General features: G+C 35.6%; 1 protein-coding gene across 6 annotated transcripts in view; it reads left to right on the top strand.

Moving 5' to 3' along the window:
* Positions 1 to 23827, top strand: part of DIAPH2 (diaphanous related formin 2) — a 199554-nt gene that overhangs the window by 15070 nt on the left and 160657 nt on the right. For 2 of the 6 annotated variants that reach the window (XM_064670106.1, XM_064670111.1), the window contains exons 2-14: positions 2866 to 2898; positions 5308 to 5484; positions 6891 to 6995; positions 11112 to 11132; positions 14430 to 14569; positions 14961 to 15035; positions 15117 to 15186; positions 16197 to 16333; positions 17451 to 17562; positions 19934 to 20044; positions 21820 to 21938; positions 22865 to 22981; positions 23538 to 23656. In XM_064670106.1, the coding sequence (XP_064526176.1) occupies positions 2866 to 2898; positions 5308 to 5484; positions 6891 to 6995; positions 11112 to 11132; positions 14430 to 14569; positions 14961 to 15035; positions 15117 to 15186; positions 16197 to 16333; positions 17451 to 17562; positions 19934 to 20044; positions 21820 to 21938; positions 22865 to 22981; positions 23538 to 23656 (1336 nt within the window). Of the gene's footprint in view, positions 1 to 2865; positions 2899 to 5307; positions 5485 to 6890; positions 6996 to 11111; positions 11133 to 14429; positions 14570 to 14960; positions 15036 to 15116; positions 15187 to 16196; positions 16334 to 17450; positions 17563 to 19933; positions 20045 to 21819; positions 21948 to 22864; positions 22982 to 23537; positions 23657 to 23827 lie in introns of all 6 variants that reach the window. The other 4 variants (XM_064670107.1, XM_064670108.1, XM_064670109.1 and 1 more) reach the window with 4 other exon arrangements.

The following is a 23827-nucleotide window of genomic DNA, read 5'->3' as shown; positions in this document are numbered from 1 at the left end:
TGAGTCTTTAGTGTAACAATTAAGAACATGGCAAAGTAATACTTAAATATAAGGGTAAGATCAATCCACACACGTAAATTCACTTCGTTTCAAAACCCGTGTCCAGCTCAAGTGATCTGAAAGGTTTTATTAATACATGAGTTGGAGAAAGATGTAAAGAAAAGCAGGCTTGCTGTGAGTTTTGAATTAGATGTTGATGTAATCATCTCAAGTCATTAAATTCTGTGGATGTGACATTGTTGCTGCTGTAGCCTGAACTGAGCTTGCATGAGGAAATAGTGGTTTCTGTACCAAGAAATGTATGAACATCTTTCTACTGCTTTCATGTGCAAGATTTCCTGGCTGAGACCCACATTTTAAAATAAAAGAATTATCTGGTGCAGTTACATTAGTATATGGTGTGATTTTTGTGTGCCTTACTGACATGATCTGTCTGTACTAATGCAAGTAGCCAGATAGATAAAATAAAATCAGGAAGAGTAAATAGAAAATGATATTAACTATTGATAAACTGGAAATACAGTGTTTGAAAGGGAGAAGCTCTGTCACTTAAATCTTCTAAGTAAAGAACTAAGTAGATCAGCAGGAAATAGTTCTTTGGTATAGATGCTGAAGAAATTCCAGGGTTTGTGTTGATATTAAAGATAGAGATTATAGGCTACTGTCTTAAATTGTGTGTATAATTATACATACAAATATTAATCTGATACCTCTTACCTGCAAATGCTTAATCATGGAGATTTTTGCAAAACCTTTCCCTTTGGGCTGCTTCTTAACACAAGGAGTTAGTGTCTTTAACAAGCTAGGAAAGGGTTGATTTCTTTTTGTCTTGTGTTGCTCTGCTGTCTTACAGATGGCTGAAAGAATAATGCTAGAGGACTACAAAATCCACAATATCTTAAACTTCTTTCTAGGGAGGTAAACTACTTTTGGTTTATGTTCTGAAATCAGACTGGAAGTGTAGTTTCTTTGTTAGTATAAGAGATTGTCAAAATAGTGTGAGAATCTGCAGGTACATAACTACCTCAACTTTGCCTCCAGCTGCTTTCAGTTTCTCTCTTACCTGTTAAATGTGTTGCTTATCTTGAGTAGCTGCTGGCAACAGTGTACCTTACACACCATAAGGATATCTGGGAAGAGTGCTCGAGGTGTCTGAAAAAATGGTGTGTGGTATCTTGTTTTAGTATTCCGTATTTTGCCCAGAGGAGTTTGAGTGACAAATGCAATATAAGTGTAGAGATGGGGTAGATTATCCTGTTCCAGGTTCAGGGAGAGATTGACAGTGCTTAAATGAGAAGGGGAAAAAAATTCTGGTACAAGTAACTGCTAGAACAGGCAGTTTTAGAACTTCTTGCTTGCACAGTTGTCTCTGTGTTGAAATCATGCTTAGGCTTTACTTCATTTTGCTCAGTAATCTGAATTAAAAAGAAAAGATCTATTTACCAGAGTATGGACATGTTAGTTTTGATTTCAAGATTATAAGCTCCATTCTAAGTCCAGGTAATGAACATACAGGGGAGGCATGAGGAAGGGCATGGAGATGGGGCAGTTTGGAAGCTGAAGGTATCAACATCTGGATGTACAGATGTCTGTGCTGGGTCAGGCTGGGGTGGTTTGTTCATAGCAGCCCATATGGTGCTGTGTCCTAGATTTGTGATCAAAGCAGCGTTGATAGAACACCAGTGCTTCAGCTTTTGCTGAACATCCCTTTCCAGTGTCAAGGCTTACTGCTTCCCACCTGGGAACAGGGTGGGTGGTCTGGAGGTTGGGAGGGGGATACAGACAGCACAGCTCATCCACAGTGACGAAAGAGATATTCCAACCATATGACACCATGTTCAGAAATAAATCCAGGGCTGTGGAGTGGGGAGGTGGATGTTTTTCCAAATTAGCAGTTGCTCAGAAGCTGGGTAGGCATTGGTCTTCTGGTGCTCCCTGATGGTTTTGCATAATTGGTTTCATTATTTTATTTTTTTTTTTTTTTATATCTGAACCATTAAGTTTGTCTTGCTCTTTTACTTCTGATGGTCTACATAATCTTTCTGAGAGGGAATGAGCAAGTGGCTCCGTGGGGACTGACCTCTCAGCCAGGGTCAGTCCACCACACTGTCCCACATACTTCTGAAAGCTTCTCGAATTCTGTCCCCCATAAGTTCTAGACCTTATTTCCTATTCATGACTTCATGTAAATTGAGCAAAGTTCCTGAACTGAATGCTTCCTTGATAACCATTATTGATATTGGTGTGCAATATAAGTGGTTTTGACCATGAATAGAAATGTAACATCGGTGATTTTTGTCAGCAGGATTTTCCTGCTCTTAAGGAGAAAGTGAATGGGTAAAAGGGAGGGAGAGATGATAGTGAGTGGTTTGTGAATCACCAGTTCAGTGACTTGAACCAGTTCATCTACTAATGGACATTACTCAGTGTAGAAGTTGGCAGAAGGCTCCAGAAGCTTGGGCACAGGAAATTCTCGGCTCTGAGTTTCAAAAATGGTCCGAGCTGAGAATGTCACATAACTCTCTGCTGACGCAGTTTGGAGTCCAGGAGTCCATGTTTGTTTTGGAAAGCCTTCTAAGAGATCTTGCTGCATTTTTATGCAATACTGGGGGTACTAGAGCAATGCAGGTTTTAGATTCATGGTTTAAATAGTCAAAAGACAAGGTGCAATGGGATATAAGCTTGCTTTTTCATAGAAAATGCAGTATATTCCATGTTCATTTAGCTTTGTTAGAACACATAGTGAAATTTCAAATGCTCTTAAATGTTCAAATACATGAAATACAGACTTCTTTATTTGAAAACAGTAGGTAACGCTGTCTTTTTTTCTTTGATTTGTGTGTGTTGTTTTTTTTTTTTTAATAGAATATTCAAATAAAAACTTTGGCAGATGATGTGGTAAGGTCTTTGTAGCATCTTAATTTGCAATGGTAACTCCACGCTGCATGCTACTTTACTTCAAATGTTGTGGACAAAATAACATGTTCTTATAAGGATATTAAGCAATAGATTTCAGTAAATTGAGTGACTATTCCTAAAGATCTTAATTTGTAATTTCTGTTGAAGAAGATTAATTGTGATTTCTATTTGAAGAAACTTCCTTGACCACATTCTAAATACTTTAGTAATACCGTGGATGCGTTGAAACTGTTACTCAACAGTTCAAGCGTTATTTTTCTCGACCTTCTCTTTAACAGAAAAGGATCTGCAGTGGTTCTTCAAAGTCAGTTGCCACATGATTCAAATGGAACCATATTGGGTAATAAGTGTGTACTGAGTGCCAAACAACAAGTTTGTGTTCAGTAGCACTAACTTTATGGCACTGAATACTTTGAAACCTGTCGTGAAGTATTTTTGCAGAAAGTTGTATCAAAGTTGATTTCATGAAAATTAAAAATTTGCATTATATATATAATAGTTAAGCCACGCTGGCTATTTAGTTCCTGATATTCTACATGTCTGAAATGAGGAGGTTATACCTAGTAATCATGTAAAAGATTTATTTGTGGCTTCAAAGCGATCTCACCATTGCAATCTCAGTAAACAAATTTGTTGTTAATAAGTTATATTTGAAACAGATCACAGTATGGTGAAATTGGATCTTAAATAACTTTTTGTGACTGCTGAATGGGCTTTTTAAAATAAGCGAACGATTGCACTGCATTTGGTGTGTACTGGCTAAATTTGGATACTGCCTTTCAGGCATTGTCTTATCCTTGGCCTTTTTACTGGGCTATGCCCTAATTTTAGTTGCCAAAAATGTAATTTAAGCTATTCTAATAAGGTAAAAAAAAGAATTACAGTAATATTCTTGCCTTGTTAAAGACATCAACTATATCCTTGTAGGTATTGTGTTTCTGTCCACAAATGTAAGATTTCTAAGGAAGAAGAAAACCTACCTACCCCCATTCAGAAAACACAAACCCCCCCAGAAAAGCTCAAAAGAAATTCAAAGGGAATGCAGCTTATCTAGGGATACTTTACTTCAAACCTTTAAGATAGTCTTGTAGAATCTCAAAAAATAAAAATGAAAAAAATGAACAACAACAAAAAGCAAGAAAAAGAAACAAAACAGTGACAGAAAAACAAAAAATCCTTTTTCCCTGTACTCCACAGCACTTGTTCAAATTTCTCCGCTCTGGACTCACTAATCTAAAATGAATCAAAATTTTTGCAAGTGAAATATTCCATTAAGCTTTTCACACCTCACAGAGGTTGTATAAGTGTAGCAAATATAAATTTTGGTTTCTGTGTTTTCATGGAGGTGACATAACTGCCATGAATGATCCTGGTAACCCTACATAAGCTGCTATTAGATGAAAGCACATCTTCATAAGGCTGTTCAGTGCCTGAAACAAATACAGGAGTATTTGTTGATGCAAACAGTTCATTGAGAAAAATTGCTATAGGCGTAATGTTCTCAAAATGAGCATATATATATATATATATACATATTTACATATGTATATATCATTATAGGCAGTTATTAAGTCAAAAAAATTGGAATCTATTCAGAATAGAGTTATTTTTTTAAAAATAAAGTAATAAATGGCCTTATGAGGAAGGTGCCCTTATTGGTTGTTTCCAATATTAACAAAGTAACTGAGTAAGCATGCTTAAAAAACAAGGCTGGGGGTTTGGTGTAAGGGCTAAAGCAAGTCAGTGGCAGACTGTATGACATGCTTTCACTAATGTCTGTTATGTGTATTTAACTATGGGTGGCTGCTTCTGTGTCAGTAATCCATTACCTGGCTTTTTAAAATTTTGCACTAATTTCAGGAGTCTGTACTGAAAAACGCTTCAAGGAAATGTGAACTATGCTTGGAGCATTAATTCCTCTACAAACTTTATTTTACTTTAGCAGGATTTTTTTATAAGCCTGATGAACTTGTGAGTACCTCCTTCCCAACGCTGGCTTTTTCAGTTGTCCTCCAAAGACTTATAGCTCTTCAGGTGAAGGAACGCTTGGACATTACCTTTGTGGTACCATATTTATTCACTATCAGGATAATTAGGGAATAATGTGAGAAGATGAGTTGAAGATTTTGAAATGCTAAGACTTTAACCTAAATGGTATAGTTTTGAAGCTGTGAGAAATATTTATATTGCTTTTGCATGTGACCTGTCATGAGTTTACCTTATATGTTATTGTCTTTCTGTGAAAAGTAGTCTCCGAATATTAAGAGTATTTTTACTTACAGTTCAGTTTGAGTTTTAACTCTGCTGCTTGAATTAACTAAAAATGTGTGTATTGGCTGCTTTCCTATATTTCGATTTCTGCTTATTTTTGAATGGATGTCTTTGCAGCGTGACAGGATTACAAGCTTCAGGAGATCAGCAGTGAAAAAAGAGAAGCCTCTTATTCAGCACCCTATTGACTCCCAACCTTCCATCAGTGAGATCCCACATGCCCAGGCGCTTGTTGATGAGCGTTGCATGAACTTATCAGAAAAAGAAGTGATGGATCTCTTTGAAAAAATGATGGTAAGATGATATTTCACATAGTTTTACAAGTTTTAATTTGATTTCAAGTTAGTATTTATTGTATAGCGGTTATTTTCAAATACTGTAATTTTGGGGAGTATCCCATGCTTTGTGAGGATATGGGGTAATATAGGCCTAATAGACCAGTCTAAACTGGCACATAAACAAGTGAGTAACTCAGAGAATGCCAATATTAGAGATGTTTAAATGATCTACTTCTACAGGCAAAACAAAGGCAAAAAGCCTAAATTTAAAAAAATATAACTGTTGATTGCTTCATTAAAACAACCCCTTTAGATCTTAGTTGCAGTAGTTAGATACTGCTGTTGAAGGACTGTTTTTAATGAACTGAAGTTAATAAATACTGTTGGAAAATAGTATTTTCTATTAATAAAATATTAATGCCTAGAAACCTGAATTTTTGTATAGTCTTAAATATCCACTCTCATAGGATCATTTATTAAGGCTTCTGATTCTACTCACAAGGCAGCTTTTCTATTAGTAATACAGGAACTAACTGAAGTAGGTGGGTCCTGCCATGCACACTGGTATTGGTACATGAAGTATCAGGAAATAAGTTTTTTTGAGTATTTTTAGAAATACAGTTTTCTGTATCATTCTTCAAAATTTTTGTGAACTTCCATGCAGTCAAGAACTGTCCTGTTCCATTGTGTGGTTCTACTCTGGTCAACAAAGCTATGAATCTCTTTTGAAGGATTGGATGTGTTAATTAACACTTGCTTGATTTACTTGTTAGGTAAAGGGATTAGTTTTTAACTTTTCCAGGTAATGTTAATTGAAGCAGACAATAGGTCTGTCTTCCAGAGACTCACAATTCTCTGACAAAGCTGTTCACTAGTAAGTTATTACAGTAACATTTACTGACTTTAGTTGTTAATCTGAAGTGACTTTGACTTTTAATGGCATGACTAGTAATGATTACATTGCATTTAATGAGTTATTAAGTTAAAACAAGCATCTTTGGGTTTAATCTAGCAGAATGTTTTGACTTCTAGGCTTGTTTTAAATACATCAGTTGGAACACTTTCACATCTGCCACTTCTACAAGCTAATAATCCATGTAATAACAACCTTCTGATTAGATAGTGCAGGAATGGTGTCTGTGGTGATAAGATTGTATTAAAAAGACAGGAAACTTCATGTTTGTCCTCTAGTTCTATTTCTTGAGCCAAATTTCACCAACGTAAACTACCCTTTATTTTAATTAAGTAAATAAACTACTTTTTATTTAAATTAGTTTAATTAAAAATTAAATTAAATTTAAAAAAAATCTGCAGATAAACTGGAAAAAGTTACTTCTTGTTTGTTTAACAAAAGTAGTGTAAAAAGAACAAAGACTAGTAAAAAGCACGAAATAGATTGTTGTGTGGGCTGTTTCTTTACAGGAAGACATGAACCTAAATGAGGAACGTAAAGCTCCTTTAAGAGATAAAGACTTGAGCACAAAACGGGAGATGGTTGTCCAATACATTTCTGCAACTGCCAAATCCGTAAGTACTCACCTCTCCAAGACAGAGGAAAGAAGCTTTATGAGTGTTATGCTTTTCAAGCTTCAAACTTTAAATTTTTGTTTTGTCTGAATTTATCTAAGAGTGGTAGGAACAAATAAATAAATCTGTACTTACTGATATATTTTGAAATGCTTGCAGCTGCATCTGGAGGGTTAGTTTATATTTTAGTTGCTGGGCAATGTAAAAACTTGATACTTTCTTGTAAAAAAATACAGGAAATTGCAAATTGAATGATGTAGAGTCATGGATGAAAGCTGAGCATATTTCTGTGGAATTCATCTTAGGAATTTTTAGTACCAAAAGTTTTTGGAAGGGATAGCAGGACTTCGTGGTTTCAGCAGTGACGTACATACTGGATTCCTTTAGTGAAAAGGAGTTTCAAATTACATTTTGAATAGGAAAAATATATTTGGATCTTCCATTTGTGTTGGTTATTTTCTGTTCTTTAATTGAATGATTAACCCTTTGTTGGTTGATCCTTCATGTGGAATTTTTGAAATCTATCTTTTTCAAGGTGTCAAAATTTTAAGGAAATGACTGGATGCCCCAACATTTTTTGGGCTGCAGAAATACAATTTTAAATAGTGAAGAGCTACGATTTATTTTCTGCAGTTGGAATATTAGTCCCAATTGGTTATAAAATACAACAGTAGTGCTTTTTGTGTGTTAAAAATTGACAATGGCATATATAGTTCTTATCATGTAAAAGGAGAATATGCCACAAAAACTTGCAAATGTCGGATCTCGTGATTTCTTAGAAACAGGTTTTGTCCTGATTTGTGCCCCTTTTTGTTGTATGAAGAATTTTAAGGAAGTTCCTAGTGGTGTTCTAAGTTCTTGTATTTTAAGGGACTGGGTGAACTGAAGTGTTGGGAAGAGGGGAAGCTCTGTGTTTCCAAGGGGCACTAGTGTGCTTCAAGTGACAAAATTTGCTATCAGTGTTGTTCTTCAATAAAATTAGGTAATGCATATGATTTTCTTTGGAAATGAGAATGAATCTAATGAATCTCATCTTTTTGTCATACTTAAGTTGCTGTGTGCAATAAAAGCTTACTGGAAATGAAGACCACTTGTGGAGTAATTGTTCAAACGTAGTGGCAGCACTTCTGCGGAGCTGAGTCTGAGTGCTAAATATAGACAGCATTAAACAATCTGTTTTGTGGGGAAATAAACTGGCAAATAAGATTATGTTGGTGTCTGCCTAATGAATCTACAAGCATGGACTGCAAGCAGTACAGCTGACTTGCCTCTTTTTAACCTTGACAATCAGCTCTGCAGAGTTAAATTTCAAAAAATTGAGACGACGATGACATGCAATTATTATGCAAATGCCTTTCATGAAACATAAACTTTGGTGAGGCAAATCTTGCATTATAATGGTGATGAAATGGTAATGAAAATGGTGATTTAGTTTCTGAGAGGAGTGATGTTCCTGCTTGAGTTCATTTTAAACAAAATCCACAGTCCTTAAGTCTGTGCTGGAAGGAATCCAGTGCTTAAAGCATAGTCTGACTAAACATACAAGTTATTGGAGAATTATTCAAGCTTATGCAGTAAATAGTATGAACTTGCCTGTTAATGTACTTTGCCTAGACTATCTTTGGGAACTATTAATTATGCTTTGTAAGGTTTTTGACTTCTCTTAGTGATCAATGTTAAATTTTTCTTGGTAAGTAAAAATATTTTTATCGAAGCAGTAGAAAGGGAAAGCACAAAATAGAAGTGAAAGTACTTCCAGTTTTTTCCAACAAGTAGTTGAACAATGGTGATCTCTCTCGTACATACTGATGCTGAAATGTACCATAATTTTGTGGCTGAGCAAGGAAAGCATGGCTCCCATTGCATGGCTAACTGCTGGAACTTTAACAGATTGCATTCCTGCCACCATATGTGCTGCAGCATGGGAAACTTAACAGAACTGGGAATATGTTTGTCAAAATGTACTAACAATTGAAAAAAAATAATCCAAAAAGGTCCTTGTATGTGAATGTGCACTCAGAGCTTAAGTCAGCACCAGTATGGATGTTTTACACATATGGAAAATGTTTTTCCTAGTGGAAAAATGTCTTCGTATTGAAGTTTGTGTGCTTTGGTGTGTCCCTCTTGCAATTGAATCACAGCATTTGAATGGAATTGTGCAGAAATATAAACTACCTTTCCGTAGCATGTTACCCCAGTTTAATTTTCAAATAACTAGCATCTTAATTGATTAAAAAAAAAAAAAGGAATATAGGCCTTAATTTTAAAATGATGATTGGGCTCTTACGATGGAGCAAAGCTCATTTTCACTTTTAAATTCATCTTCTGTTTAGTGAAACTACAATTCTGCTCAAATGAATTCAAGCCCTAATTAATCTTTATTGCGTCATGAACTGTCAAACTTTCTTTTCTTCAAGATTGTCATCCATGAAAATGCTGGTTGCATTCAAAGTGATCTTAAAATGTCTTAAAATTTCTACCTTTTTCTTTGATCACAGATGTTCCTTTTTTACATTGAAAATACTTGGACTTTTTCTTCTGCTTAGAGCTCACGAAACACACTTAACAGTTGATATAGCTTTTCTCGTGGTTCATTTCATGTTTGTTTTAATTAGGCTTTTGAGTTCTCTCAACTCATGTGAAAGTATCACTTTCATTTCTGCTGTCATCTTGACCAAATTGTTTTTGAATTTGGTGCTTGTTTCCTCTGCCTGTGTGCCATCTGCAGCATGTTGACCATGCTTTTCTGAAACACTTCTGTCTTCGGAGTTCTGAGTGAGAAAGGAAACTTGGGTTTCATGGATGAAGAAAGCTTTCCTTTTTCTTGGGGGTGGAGGACATGTAGAAGCTGATGAGCTGGATGCTTTCATTTGAAGTGATTTTCTGATTCCTTCTCTTGCTCGAAGAGAAAGATTGTTGACCAGGGAAATTACACTGGTGAAGGAATGAAATTCTGTTTCAGAGCTGAACTTGGTGACATTTCATTCCATGTTGAATAGTTGAACATTGGTGAGAGAAGAAGGTAGTAAATTAGGAAAAGAGATTGTCTGGTGATGATAGTTCATCTTGTGCTTCTAGAGGAAGCTTCATCAGGAAGAGGAGAGCAGAGGTGATTGTGAAAGCCTTGCAGGGACTTCTGCTTCTGAAAGACTTCCTAAAGTAATAATAAAAGAGATAAGAGTAGAAAATGAAGCAGGTAGAGGCTGAACAGATACAGTCAAATTCAGATCTCAGGACAAAATCAGGCTCTTAATCAGACAGAAGTGGTTATTCAGTAAAGGGGCTGCTGCCATCAGATTGCAGCAAACAGCTGACGAGGAAAGGCCAACGATGTTTGAGCAGAAGTCCATAGTCCTGGTGCTCCCAGGAACATGGCCATTTGTGCAAAGGGAGAGAACACGGCACAGATGTGCTGCCTTCCTGTGGAGTTTCCTCTGTGGAAAGTCAACTTTTTGTAAAGGAAGAGGCAGAGATGCTGTTCAATGGCAAAAAGAGAAGATGGCATTCTGAAAATCACTGTTTAATTATCCATGTAATTAAAAGCATCCATACCGAGCAGTTAAATAAAAATGCCATACAAGGTTTTTCTGAAATGCAAGTTAGAGTTATAACTGTAGGCTATGTTTTTGATTATGAAAACTTAATTAAATTCAGTGGTGACATCATCCAAATAGATCAAAAGCTCCATAATATATGTTGTTATACATCCAAGGAAGTGAGTATGCCATTCGTGTGTTCTGTAGTTTTCTCAGTGTCATATATAAAATTTCTGACCTGATAATTTTAACCAAATGGCATACTTAATCTTTCAAGATGTAGCTGTCAAGCCAGGTATTTAGTTATCTGTTGGTAAATGTGTCAAATACTGATGATTCAGCAGTGGAACATAAGAATTTGAAATTGTTTCTCCTGCAGTAGAACTACTGTTTTCCTATTGAGAAGCTCTAACTCTTAGACAGTTTGATGAAGTAATCAAAGAATGTAACTGCTACTAATGATTAAGCACTGAAAAATGTGTGTGATACTGCATCCTACTAAGTACTTTGCTGTGTTTATTTATGTATTATTATTATCTTTTTCACACAATAACCTCTCTTGGCTGACCACTGCATGCAGATAGTCGGAAGTAAAGTTCCGGTGAGTACGAACATAATGGTTTTGTTTTTCCTTGTGAATCAACTTCCATTTTTGAAGATTAGGCTGGAATATTTTGGACTTTTTTCTGGGATTCAAAAGTTCAATGGGCATAACTGGATCTTTGTTTTAATTATCAACCATCTCAGTCATGTTTATCTTACCAGCCTAAGATCATTGCTTGCACTTTTGAGGGATTTGCTTTTAAATTTTCAGGAGTTTATTTCCAAATACTTACAACTCACTGAACTCATCCCTTCATTGTGAGCAACAATTATAATTCAGGATTGTCTTGCTTTTTATTGAAGGCAGGCACTTGAAGCTTTAAATTGATGGTATTTGGCTTGCTTCCTTCTGTTTAGATGTGGAGTTTTTCTATGTCCTAATTGTTATTATTCATAGTTGGTCTTGGAAATGCCAATTACTGCATATCAGTGTGAGAAAAAGATTAATTTAGAGGATTCAAAAGGTCAGTTAATAAGCATAAGATGAAATCACTGACAGCATATCTTTTCTCTTATTAAGGACTCATCTACATTTTATGTTGTCATGATTGAATGAAAATAATATAAACAAATATTTGGGAATTAATTTGTTTCCTGGAAAACAGGAATTTTGGGGAAATAATTACATATACATTTAAAATAGGGGCTGAAAGCAAAGATGTTCTTTTTAGTTACAGATGGACATAATTTTTTATTTCAACCAAAACAGGCTTTTTCAGGTACTGCAAGGCTTTCTACTAAGGTCATATTCAGTAATTATTTTCTGTAGTAAAAATAATAGAGAATAGCTTATGAATTAAAACTGTCTAATCATCACCTCAGATTTAGTTATATATAAAACATAGTGTATAGGACAAAGAACTTCCTGTTGGCTTTGTTTTATTCAAAGTGGTCTTTAAGCAGACTTTTTGTTTGGGTTCACCAGTACTTTTCAGTTTTGTACAGAGTACTGGTTCTTCCCCGGTAGAGGAAAATACCTTCCTTGTGCTTGTGTATTTAAAGGTATTTCATTTTTGAGGGGACAAATTATTAATTTTCCAGTTCACTGTGTTAAAACCAGTTTCAAATAATCCCTGCTGCCATGTAGTTTCCTTATGATATGAATTAGCCTGAACAGCTGTTTTATGAAGAGATGATTTTATAAGGGAAGCTGATATTTGCAGAATGGGTAGGGGAGGAGCTCTAATATCTGTTTATTTCCCCATGCCTTTTAATTCAGGGCCTGATGGAGATCAAGAATAGTTCTGCATTAAAAGTGCTTTAAAATGTTTTGCACAAATTACTTGCTAAACAGTAAAATAAAAAGTGCTGGGTATGGCTTCTACATATTATTGCTTCAAGAATGCTTGCACTTGGTGTGCTCCTTCACAGAGTGTGTTTTCACAGGAGTCATCCTTCAGGAGTTCTTTGATCTGCCAGCATATGTAGCTATTTTCCTGAAGATTTACAGATTTACTGCGGTTGTGGAAAAGAATTTTGGGAGGTTGATGCTATTGGGTTGTAGTGACAATTGCAGAGAAGAGGTTTGCCTGTTCATGGGAACTTTGGAGCTTTAACTTGTTTGAGTTTTCCATGGGATCCCAAGCACTGCAGTGGAAGGGCAGTAATGACAAGAAATAATCTCTTTGAAAAATCAATTATGTCTTGGATTCTTGCATTCTAGAGTGCTTTTTAAGGTCGAGCTTGCCATTATCTCTTCTCTCTATACATTTTGTGGCTTACAGCAGTAGTTCTTTTACAGTTTGGAAAATGGCCAAAATGACAAAAATTCTGTCCAGTGTAGATCCACATTGTGTAGATGCTGTATGTTAGTTACACATAAAATCTCTCTTCTGGCTTCCATCCATTCAATGAGCAGCATAAAGCTCTTCCTGTTCTTTACATTCTGGTCTTTTCTAGTTCTTAACATTCTGGTCTCTCAGAATGATGGTTTTTCTGAACTATGATGATTTTTGATATATTTACCTGATTTACAGTCAGTCCCTCCTCTTGTAAAGATAATCCCCACCTGTTTATTTCTTTGTCTTTTGGTAGAAGACCATGTCTTGGTTTAGGAGGCTGATGGTGACTGATTGTACCTCCCTTATATCCTACTTACTCATCTTTGTCTGTCTTGGTCCTTTGATGTATAGCTGACACATCCAGCTCAAGGTGCTGTGCATGTCAGCAAGAAATATCTTCAGAGCTGACACAGTCCAGAGGGTGCTCCTGTCTCAATACATTCACAGTCTGTCATGATTTTATTCTGAATTTGAAAATATGTTGTGAACTTACATTCAATGCATATAACAGGAATATATAGGTCAAAGTCATTAACTTAAATTTAGACAAGTATTTTTGTCATCAGCCATACTTAGTGTCACTTCTGGAAAATGGATGATAAGAATTTTATTAGAGCAAACCAGAAACTTCATAAGAAGTGGAGCTTTTTGAAAGAGAGACAATTAGAATATTAGTAGTGGGAGTTCCGGATACAATTGAAACCACATACATATAAATCCTCTTCTAGGTCAGGCCTGTCTCATGTTACCTTTACACCCATGACATCCTTATCAGGTTCTCTTCAACAGACCCTTCTGAGCTAAGGAGCTTTAGGAACTGTGTATGAATCACAACCACTCTTCTGAGATAAGCCCACTGCAACTTGTCAGAACTGTACAAAAGATTAGTTGCACCCTTTGGTGAAATATTTTGTGTATTGGTCATGGTTTTGAATGTGACGGCTCTAAAGACTGATAATCAGTTATTTTAATACTGAAATACCTTGTAAGTAGTTATTCTTTTGTAGTGGCAGTTCAGCAGGGAGATGAGCTCTTTGTCAAATCTCCCATATGATTTTTTTGTAGCAAACAAGATCCTCTGGAGATCTCTATTAGGGGCCAAACATGGAATTATGGTACAGCAAGAAATTGAGTCATGCAGTTGCATGAACTGTGGGCTTTTTTGTGTGTCTCTGTTTATGATTGTTTCTAATACAGTTTTGTGAAATGTTTGACTGCTGCACACTCATTTAACATGTTAATGCAATTGAATGATGGAATTAAATTTTTATATTCAATTTGTAGTGCATGCACTTTTACTCAAAGAAGTGAAAAAGATTCCAGAAAAAATATTTACCCTTGTGATGCACATCCGAAAGTATTAAACATTGATGACAAATCCAAGTCAAGTCAGGTGTCTTTAATACTTGTAGTGTGATTTAAAAATTCATGTGGAAATATTAGTCTTGTGTTTTATCATCTAAACACTACTATGATGGATAGAACACTAAGCAGCATTCTGCCTCCTGTGATAGGGTGGACTGAAAAACAGCAAGCACGAATGCACACTGTCCTCACAAGAATATATCCATGAACTGCGATCTGGAATTTCAGATGAAAAACTTCTTAATTGCCTGGAGTCTTTGAGAGTGTCTCTAACCAGCAATCCAGTCAGGTGAGTAGCAATTCCTGCACTAGTTTTCATCATGCTGTTTTTGCTAAGCAAGAAAGAGTTGTGGGGTTTGTTTTTTTTTTTTTTTTTGGAACCAGAGCAATTATGCAAATACTTGTTGACATGAGAGCGGTGTTCTCAGCACACTGGAAAAGGATGAGTGAAATGTTTGCAACTGTCTGCAATATCCCCTCACCTCTCACAGCGCTTCTCAACAACTTGTAGTTGTTGGAACTGAGTGTTTGTCTTGGTGGTTGATCGGGTCTTCTGGGAAGTGAGACCGAAAGCGGAGCCTATGAAGGGATGTACAGGCAGTAATGGAGACACACCTTTGCAAGGTTTACATTAGATTAAGAAATATTTAAGAGCATTTCTTTTCCTTTTTTTTTTCCAGCTGGGTTAACAATTTTGGCCATGAAGGTCTTGGGCTTCTGTTGGATGCATTGGAAAAGCTTCTGGACAAGAAACAGTAAGGACTTGGACTATTTGAAGGGAGGTGTGGGGAGGTTGTGAAGATTTTACTTATGTTATTTTCCTCATTCCTTTCAAGGCAAGAAAGTATTGATAAGAAGAATCAACATAAACTTATCCAGTGCCTCAGAGCATTTATGAACAATAAAGTAAGGATTGTTTTAAATTCAAGTGACTGACTTTTGCTGAGTTCAAGATCTATGTAGCGTGTTGAATCTTGGAGAAGGAAGGAAAGTTTGTATATCCAGTGTTAGTTAACTCTTTGGAAATGCAGGTCTAAAAACTTAGTGCAACTTCTGTTGAGAATCTTTTCCGTGAACTTTACTGAATATGCATTTTTCTTAGTTTTGTTAAGTACTATTGATTTTTGGAAGTAAAATATTTGGCAGAGGATGATAATATAAATTTAAGGTAATTGAATTTGGAAATACATTGCTAGGAAATTGAAAGAAAAATATATATTTCTAAATTCAGACTTGAGTATATGATTGTCTTTGATAGTATAGTGTACTTTTTACCTGATTTTTAAATTGAGTATGATTTAATATCTTTTTAGATGCAGTTTTAAGTTGGTAGGCAGTGTGTAAAGGATTAGGTTAAATTGTATCTAAATGGTTTCTAACATGGGTTACTCATGTTCACAAACTATGAAAACTGTTTCTACAAGTTGGTATGTTAGACTTGTAATTCTGATTTATGCATAGCAAAAGCTGAAGTCTTGTATTTATTTTCCCCAACAAATAAAACTTCATAAAAATTGCTTTTAACTGCATTTACTTAGTTTAGAAAAATGTTACAGGATAGTCTGTCTAATGAAGTGGGAAAAATGAATAAAATTTTCATACTGTTGAGGTGTTTCAGATATAGATAGAAAAACCCCCTAGTTTTTCTTTTGGTGGATATCTGATTTTATAAGATAACAGTGTCTTCCTGAGGAGCTAACACTCTCTCTCTCTCAGGAGAAAGCCTCAAATTTAAGACTGGGGAGACTGACTTTTTTCCCCAAGCAGTGATAACCAGGAGGTTTTAGTAGAATGTTGCCAAACTTCATAAGGGAGGGAGGGTTTGAGAGAATTCCTAAGAATCTGAAGCCCAAAGATGGTGATGAGTATCCCAGGCAAATACAATCTTTTCACTGTAAGCTTTCTGTTTCCCTAAGTACGGTTTGCAAAGGATTATAGGAGATCAAAGGGGTCTCTTACTGCTATCAAGAGCAATTGATCCAAAGCAACCACACATGATGACTGAAACGGTGAAAATACTTTCTGCCATCTGCATTGTTGGAGAGGAAAGCATGTGAGTAAGATATTGAAGCAATTTTTTTTTTTTTAAATGGTCATGAGTTGTCAGTTTGGACACAGGTGAGAAAACCTGTCAGTGAAATAAATGTAACCTATTAAGTTGTTATTAATGTAGTTCAAATGAAAAGAGACTTGCACGTGTTCTGGTGCTTTAATCCAAGATTAAATCAAACAAAAGCAAATGAGCAGAGATCCACAAACCGTGGCTGAAGCGGAAGGTCTGAAAGGACGAAGGTTGCTTACTAAAGAGAAGACTTAATGAGCCATAACTATTCATAAATATAACTTCATATTTCTCTGAGAATAATCAGCAATTGTGAACTTTAATCATCACAAGAAAAGCTGCCAGACTTAAAGACACTTTTGAACAATGTGCATGTGGCACTACTGAGCTTATTAGTGTAGGGAGGATTGTAATTGAGACTGGGACATCTCCCCTGAGGAGGGGAGAGGAACTGCCTATGTCGAAAAATGGCACCACACCTTAAGATTTTTAATTAGTTTAGAAGAATAATATGGAAATAAATATATTTTGGGTTTTTTTTTATTAAAATATCACCTCTTTATCACAGGGACAAGAAGTTTACATTTATAGCTGGAGTTTGAAACAGTTCAAGTTATGGAGTTATTTAGCACTTGCCCAAGAGATTTTTAAAACAAATATAATCAGTTGGCAAACATTTCTTTTAAATTCATCAGTGTATTTATTTACTGAAGGTTAAAATGGACAAACTCCATGTCTTCTATTCAATAAATAGATTAAAACATTTTGATTTCTGAAAAGAGAATTTATTGCACTTTTGGGACGTTCAACATGTCAGCTGGTATCTAGTGCATGGTCTTGCAAAGGTAGTAATTTTTTCCCCCCTCATTGGTTGTTTCTTAGCTGAATGTCACAATAATTTAGAGATTTATTCGCCTTTTTTCTCTTAATTCAACATTAATTTCGTAGATATTTTTAACACTTGGTTCTTGATTTGTTTTCAACTTTATGTAGATAAACGTATTCAGTCTCTGTCAGTGCACTTGAGTTGTAGAAACAGTGAGCTGAGTATGTTCAAAATGAGAAAGCTGGCTGTGCTGTGCTTTTTGACAGTTTATCTTTCTTTTAGTCTGGACAAGCTTTTAACTGCTATAACAACTGCTGCTGAAAGGAACAATAGGGAAGAACGTTTTTCTCAGATTGTTGAAGGACTGGAGAACCATGAATTCATACAGCTGCAGGTGAGTTTACTTTTCTGAGTGCTTATCAACACTTCAAAAATCATCTAAAATACTAGAACTGTGTTAGTTCATGATTTTTAAATTAGTTACAAGCAAAATCTATTAGTGCTATTACTCCAGTGTGCAATAAAAGAAAAGAAATACATGCAAATGCCTGCTGGTATTAGATTTTCTAATTGCTAATGGAGTGAAACCAAAGAACTCACTTGCTTGTCCCTTGTCCCTAAAGTCTTGATCTTAGAAAAAGACAGTAATTAATGATATTCCTTTTCTTGGATGCCAGATGTAATGTTCAGGTAATAAACCTGTTAGTAGTGCTGGGACTTTTGGCAGCAGTATATATGTGCCTTTTACATATTCAGATATATTTAATTATGACAGATGTGGAGTTGGGTGTGCCCATTTTTGGCAGGGTACCTTTTGAGATGCGTACTGTGCAGCAGGATATCAGTGGTGCTTTTGTCAACAAGAACTCTGCATTCCTTAGTGCGTGTTCAACATGTGCCTTCCATCAGCCATTAGTGCATCTCTAAGGGTAATCTAGCGAGTTTTTTACATTATTTTTATAAAATAATGAAATAAACATTCTATACCAGTGGTCTTTGCTAAGTCATGTCCTACATCACATATGTTGCTGCTTATGTGTCAGTGGATAGAAATTTTTATTCTCTGTGAGCACCTGAATAGCCCAAGTTTTGGTTGCTCTTAAAATGCAAGCATACAGACCACATGGCTGAATATCTTATTAAAGGATGGCTTTGACTTATGTCCTTCTCATAATACAGTATTTATACACATTTTGCGTTGCTAAAATCTGTATTTCAGCTACCATGGCTGAAAGACAGGGAAAAGTACAACGCAGGCAGGGCAGGTACCCTGCCTGGAAGGGATGCCTTTTTGCAGTATTGGATCAAATATGTGTCAGCTTTAGTTGTCTTAATGCTATGTTTACTATCAGTAGTTCTTTTTTCAGAGCTGATGAGTTAATGATGTTCAATAAGTTTCTGTAAATGACATTCTAATCTTAATAGCCTATCACCAAAGAATTCAGTCTGAAGTTGTCTCCTACTTTATGACCTTGTTGATTTAAACTGAACAAAAACAACTAGACGCCATTCCTGCCAACTTCCCCCTCCCAAAACCTCACTGATACCTCAGTAAAGGTACAATTGCAAGACTCATTAACTTGTTTCTGACAAAATCGTTCTTTACTTGTAATGTATTAGCACAAACCATTAAGCCAGAGTCTCTCCTGGCAGAGGCAATCATAGCAGATGGCACCTCTTCTCTCTATTAATTTCAGATTGGACATGTACTTTGGCTTGTTAAGTCATGTCATAGTAGTAAAATAACAAGAATCATTCAAGCAAGCCTGATGATACTGCATTATCTGAAGATGCAGCTATATAAAGGGATTGCCTTTGAAAGGGTGTTTTAATAGAAATTTGAGACTCCATAAGGTGTTCCATTAAAACTAAATAGTGAATGTAATTATAACAGGAAGGGTGCTTTTTATCTGACTTTTTTTCCACTGCAGTTATTGATTTTTTTTTTGTCCTACCCTAATGCTACTTCTATTTGCAGTTAACATCTTTTACCAAACTTGGTATTCCCCTGGAGTCCCATTTTACTCTTTTCATGTGAATCAGCACTTTTAGCATTATGCTATTGTCTACCTGTGTTCAAGTAAATCAATTTAAGTGCACAGCTGTTCAATTAAAGCTTTAGCCACTATCCTGGGACTTCAGGCATTTTGCAAAAGTCTGGTGCAAGAACAGACCACACACACCTGGTGATGTGACTTATTTTGGGTATGGGTGTTTTTTGGGTGATTCTCTTGTTTTTTTTCAAAGTTTTTAATTCCCGTAGAAACAGTTTGTTTTCAAACTGGTGAATACTGAGGAGACAGAGAAGGAGCTGGGATGTGCCACTGTAGTTTGGGAATAACTAGTACAATTTAGATTAGATATTAGGAAGAAAGTCTTCCCTCTGAGGGTGGTGAGGCACTGGCAGAGGTTCCACAGAAAAGGTGTGGCTACCCCATCCCTGGAGATGCTCAGGGCCAGGCTGGATGGGGCTTGGAGCAACCTGGTCTAGTGGAAGGTGTCCCTTCCAACACAAGCAATTCTCTGATATAATTCTGTGATGATCCTTCATGTGATACAATTTTGACATAGCAGAAGCATCACAATATGGAAACGGAGCAGAATTTGATGTTGCTAAAATGAACACAAGTGTTGCATGTGTACCACATGATAAATAATATCCATCTCTTGGTATTTGCTTTTATAATTAAACTTAAATGGTGAAATACAGTATTGATTTTCATTCCATTCTTAGTAAAGCTTTCTGCCTTTATTTCTCATAACAGATAGCTTGTATGCAGCTCATCAATGCCCTTGTTACATCTCCAGACGATCTGGATTTCAGGATACACTTGAGAAATGAGTTTTTACGTTGTGGCCTGAAGAAAATATTACCTGTAAGTTATTTATATATAGGAATTGATCACAATCCACTGGGAATGTTCAAGATAACCAAACTGTTTTACTCAGGACAGCAGATGAGGTGAAGGACTGGGGGTGGGGAAGGTCAGACTATCAATCCAAATCTGCTTTTTGTCTGCATAGTTACAAATTTAGCTATGTGAACCAGAATAGTAGCTTGAAACAAGTCAATATATTAAAAATTAAATTAGGATAGTCAAATCTAGCATAATGTGCCCAAAGCACATGCAATAAATATGAATCTGGCTGTGGAACCAATCTTGGATTAACTTTCTTTGTATATTCAGTTCCTGTTGTTTTCTGCGAAATCTGGTTTTCTTTAATCTGCTGCTGAAAATGCATTGGGAGTTTATAAGGAAAAATCAAATTTACACCTTTGTTTTCTTTGAGACTGCATGTCATATGCACAGACGTTTGAGTATTTGTGACTTGATAGATTTGTAGCTCTTGACCAAGAAATCATTCTGATGCTTACATCAAAAATATGTACAATTAAGATACTCATCAGATGAGAGGAATTAAAGAGTACCTGCTTATATTTATCTGAAATGGAATTTATGCTGCTGTGACTTTTAAGATATGAAGTTTTGTCAAGAACATTTTTCAGAAACAAAAACCTTCACTTTTTAGCACATTCAGCCTTGAAATTGTGATTTTTTTTTTTTCTTAGGGTATGTATTTAGGTTTTATATCATACAGATACGTTAATGTAATCATTGATGTGGCTTTATTTGCTATAGAACATGTGAAATCCCGAAGAAGTCCTTAGGTTGTTTGTTTTTTTCAATCTCTTGAAAGTTAGAGAATCAATAAATGCTTAAAAACTTTAAGAACTGGAGATGGATTAGGTAGAAAATAAACTGAGTTGTAATAAATCATGATAGAAAACTTTGTAGAGTGTTCTGACATACAGATATGAGTGTAAAAGCAATTAATATTTAGTGATAATCATTTCTAAAAATCATGAACAGTTAATCTGTTTAAAAAGAGTCAGGAGGGGGATCCATATTTCTCTCTTAATCTGCCCAGATTCAGAGTAGCCTTCTCTGCTTATAAACATTAGAATTGGCATGAATTTCTGCTTTATTGGGAATACACATGGTTGCATCCAGTTATGACAAATCCAGGCCAATTTCCATTTAAAGCATGGAGTGCATTTGCATGGCTTGGGAAGTAATTTCTCTTTGTGGTTTCCCTGGTAGGAAGCTAACTTTATTCTTATGTAAGTTAGAACAATTGCTTGTATTTCTTCAAAGAAAAACACACTTTCCCCTGCTCCAAATGCTGTTTTGTTTTGGTTTTTTGCTTCTCTGTGTTTCTCCATGTACTATGCATGTTTTAAGGCTATGATTTAGATTAATTTAAAAAAAAGAAATTGTAAACATATCTTCTTTACACTACTTTAGACTTCTTAAGTTCGCTTTAATTGATGTTTTGAAATATCCTTAAACTGTTTTTTTAATGAACTCTGACATTAACAAGCAGAAACTGCTGACTCTGTCCCATTAGGAGAACTTGATTCAGTTAGAAGGCTTCTTGTTTGTTCTGCAGCCCAGAACTGCTCTATTTGCTGATATTTTGCCTTTAGTTTTTCTCAGCTGTATCATTCTAATAAAAGGCACTGAGTTACAGCTCACTCCTGTTCCAAAGGTTAATGTCTTGTATTTTGCCATGATAGAGTCCTTCAAGAGGGGGGGAGTTCTTGCTTTAAAAAAGGAAAAATTAAGATATACTTTGCCTTGAAAAACAGGCCTTGAAAGATAAGGAAAATGATGAGCTTGATATTCAGTTGAGAGTGTTTGATGAGAACAAAGATGAAGACCACTTTGAACTGTCACACCGTCTCAGTGATATCAAAGCTGAAATGGAATATCCTTTGTGGAAATGGTGTTAGATCTTGTTGCACCATTTAAGAACTATATTAAATGTAAGTTATAGTGCTCTACATGTGGTTTATTTGTTGCAGTTGTTTATCTGTCGCAGGGACTTTGTCAAGCACGTTTTCTTTCCAATTGCCTTTTTTGTTAAAAAAAATATTTAGAAAATATTTAGGAAATTAGGGCTTCAATTTGCATGTGAAATGTAAGTTATTTGGAACTGAATTAATTTTTCATAAATAACATTTATTAAGCTAAACTCTGTCTCAGAATACATCAAGATTTAAAATTACACCTGTGGAAGAGCATAACTTTGAAGAAAAATGAGTTTTGAGAACTAGGCTGGAACAAAATTTCTAGTAGGTTCTGAAACACTTCAGATATGTGCCTTCTCTAGCTGTGAAGGAGCAGTAATTTTAAAGTTAACTAAGTTCAGAATGGCTGCTTGCAGTTTCTAGGAGGAAGCAGAAGGTGGTAGATACAGTCAGTGTGAGGATTATAAGATCCCATGTAATGCTGTTGCTTTGCACAACAGGTAATTACAGGGATTGGTCATCTTTAAGAAATCAAAATGATTGACTAGGGTATGTTTGCCAATAGCCTGGCTCACTTCAGGATGGAGATAAAACTTTGAAATATTTCTGTGGGATTCTAGGACACTTAGTATATGGTATAATTATTCTCACTAATAATGAAAATGTCCTAGTTGTTAAACAGGGGACAAAGTTTCTGGAGATAATCTTAATGGAAAAATAATATTGACTGATAAGGATAGTAGCTCAGAGTGTGGAAAGGTTTTACTTGAACAATATGGAAAATGTCCAGGGAGCTGTATTTGAGTAGGGTGGGTGTTTTGTTGTGTAGTGGTTTTCTTCTGTATTTTGTTTGGTTGTTTTATTTTCTTAACAACGTTTGCACCGATGTGAGCGAAGTATTTCATCTGCTGTATAACTTGGTGAAAGATACTTCTTCTGAAAATTACTTCTTGTCAATCCTCCAACACTTCCTTCTCATCAGGAATGATTACTTTATCAGGTAAGTGTCAGCTCTCAGGTTGGATTTTTTGGAGGGAATAGGGACACGAATAGAAATCAAGACCCTGGTAAACTGAGTAGCTCATAATTGTGCCTGAAAATTCACTCTGAGACTGATGTGTTTTTTGTCTTTCTGCTCAATGTTAGTATTGAAAAGATCTTATTAAATATAATAATGTTGATTTCAAAGACTTAAACCTTAGTCTAACACCCTCATCCGAAGAATCTGTTAACTTATTGAGCACTACTTCTTTTTTTGTTAGCTTCATGACTTCAAGGAACTTGACATTTAGTTGTATAACCAGTAATTGAAAATACTTCCACAGTGCCTTGTATCTTTTCTTTTTAAAGTGAACTTCTCTTATGTGCATCTAAGTGTCTTTGCAGGTCCAAGGTATCACATGCAAAATCTTTGCAAATAAGAGTACAAATAAGACTTTTAACCTGATACTTTTACCGATAATTGTATAATTCATATATTAGGAGTTACAGTTGCCCCCCCTTCAATAAATGCTTGTTCATGTTCTCATTATCTTGTACAATGTTTCCTGTTGTAGACCTCAGTATTACAAGATCATAGAAGAATGTGTGTCACAGATAGTGTTGCACTGCAGTGGCATGGACCCAGACTTTAAATATCGAGGAAGGTTGGACGTGAATTTTACACATCTTGTTGGTTTGTACACTTTAAGCAATTTTCCCTTGTTCTACCCAAGTGCATGTGTTTCTTTGTGTCCTTCTGTCTAGACTTTCATTGACTGTGAATTTTTTCAGTTTTCTGGAAATATTCCTGTAAGCTACAGGTGCACTTGTGGAGAAGGCCAGATCAAATACTGCAGCCTTTAAT

This window comes from Pseudopipra pipra, chromosome 13 (assembly GCF_036250125.1).
Source record: "Pseudopipra pipra isolate bDixPip1 chromosome 13, bDixPip1.hap1, whole genome shotgun sequence".
NCBI classification, from domain to species: domain Eukaryota; kingdom Metazoa; phylum Chordata; class Aves; order Passeriformes; family Pipridae; genus Pseudopipra; species Pseudopipra pipra.
The sequence above is the reverse complement of the archived record's forward strand: the minus strand, read 5'-3'. Positions and strand labels throughout refer to the sequence as shown.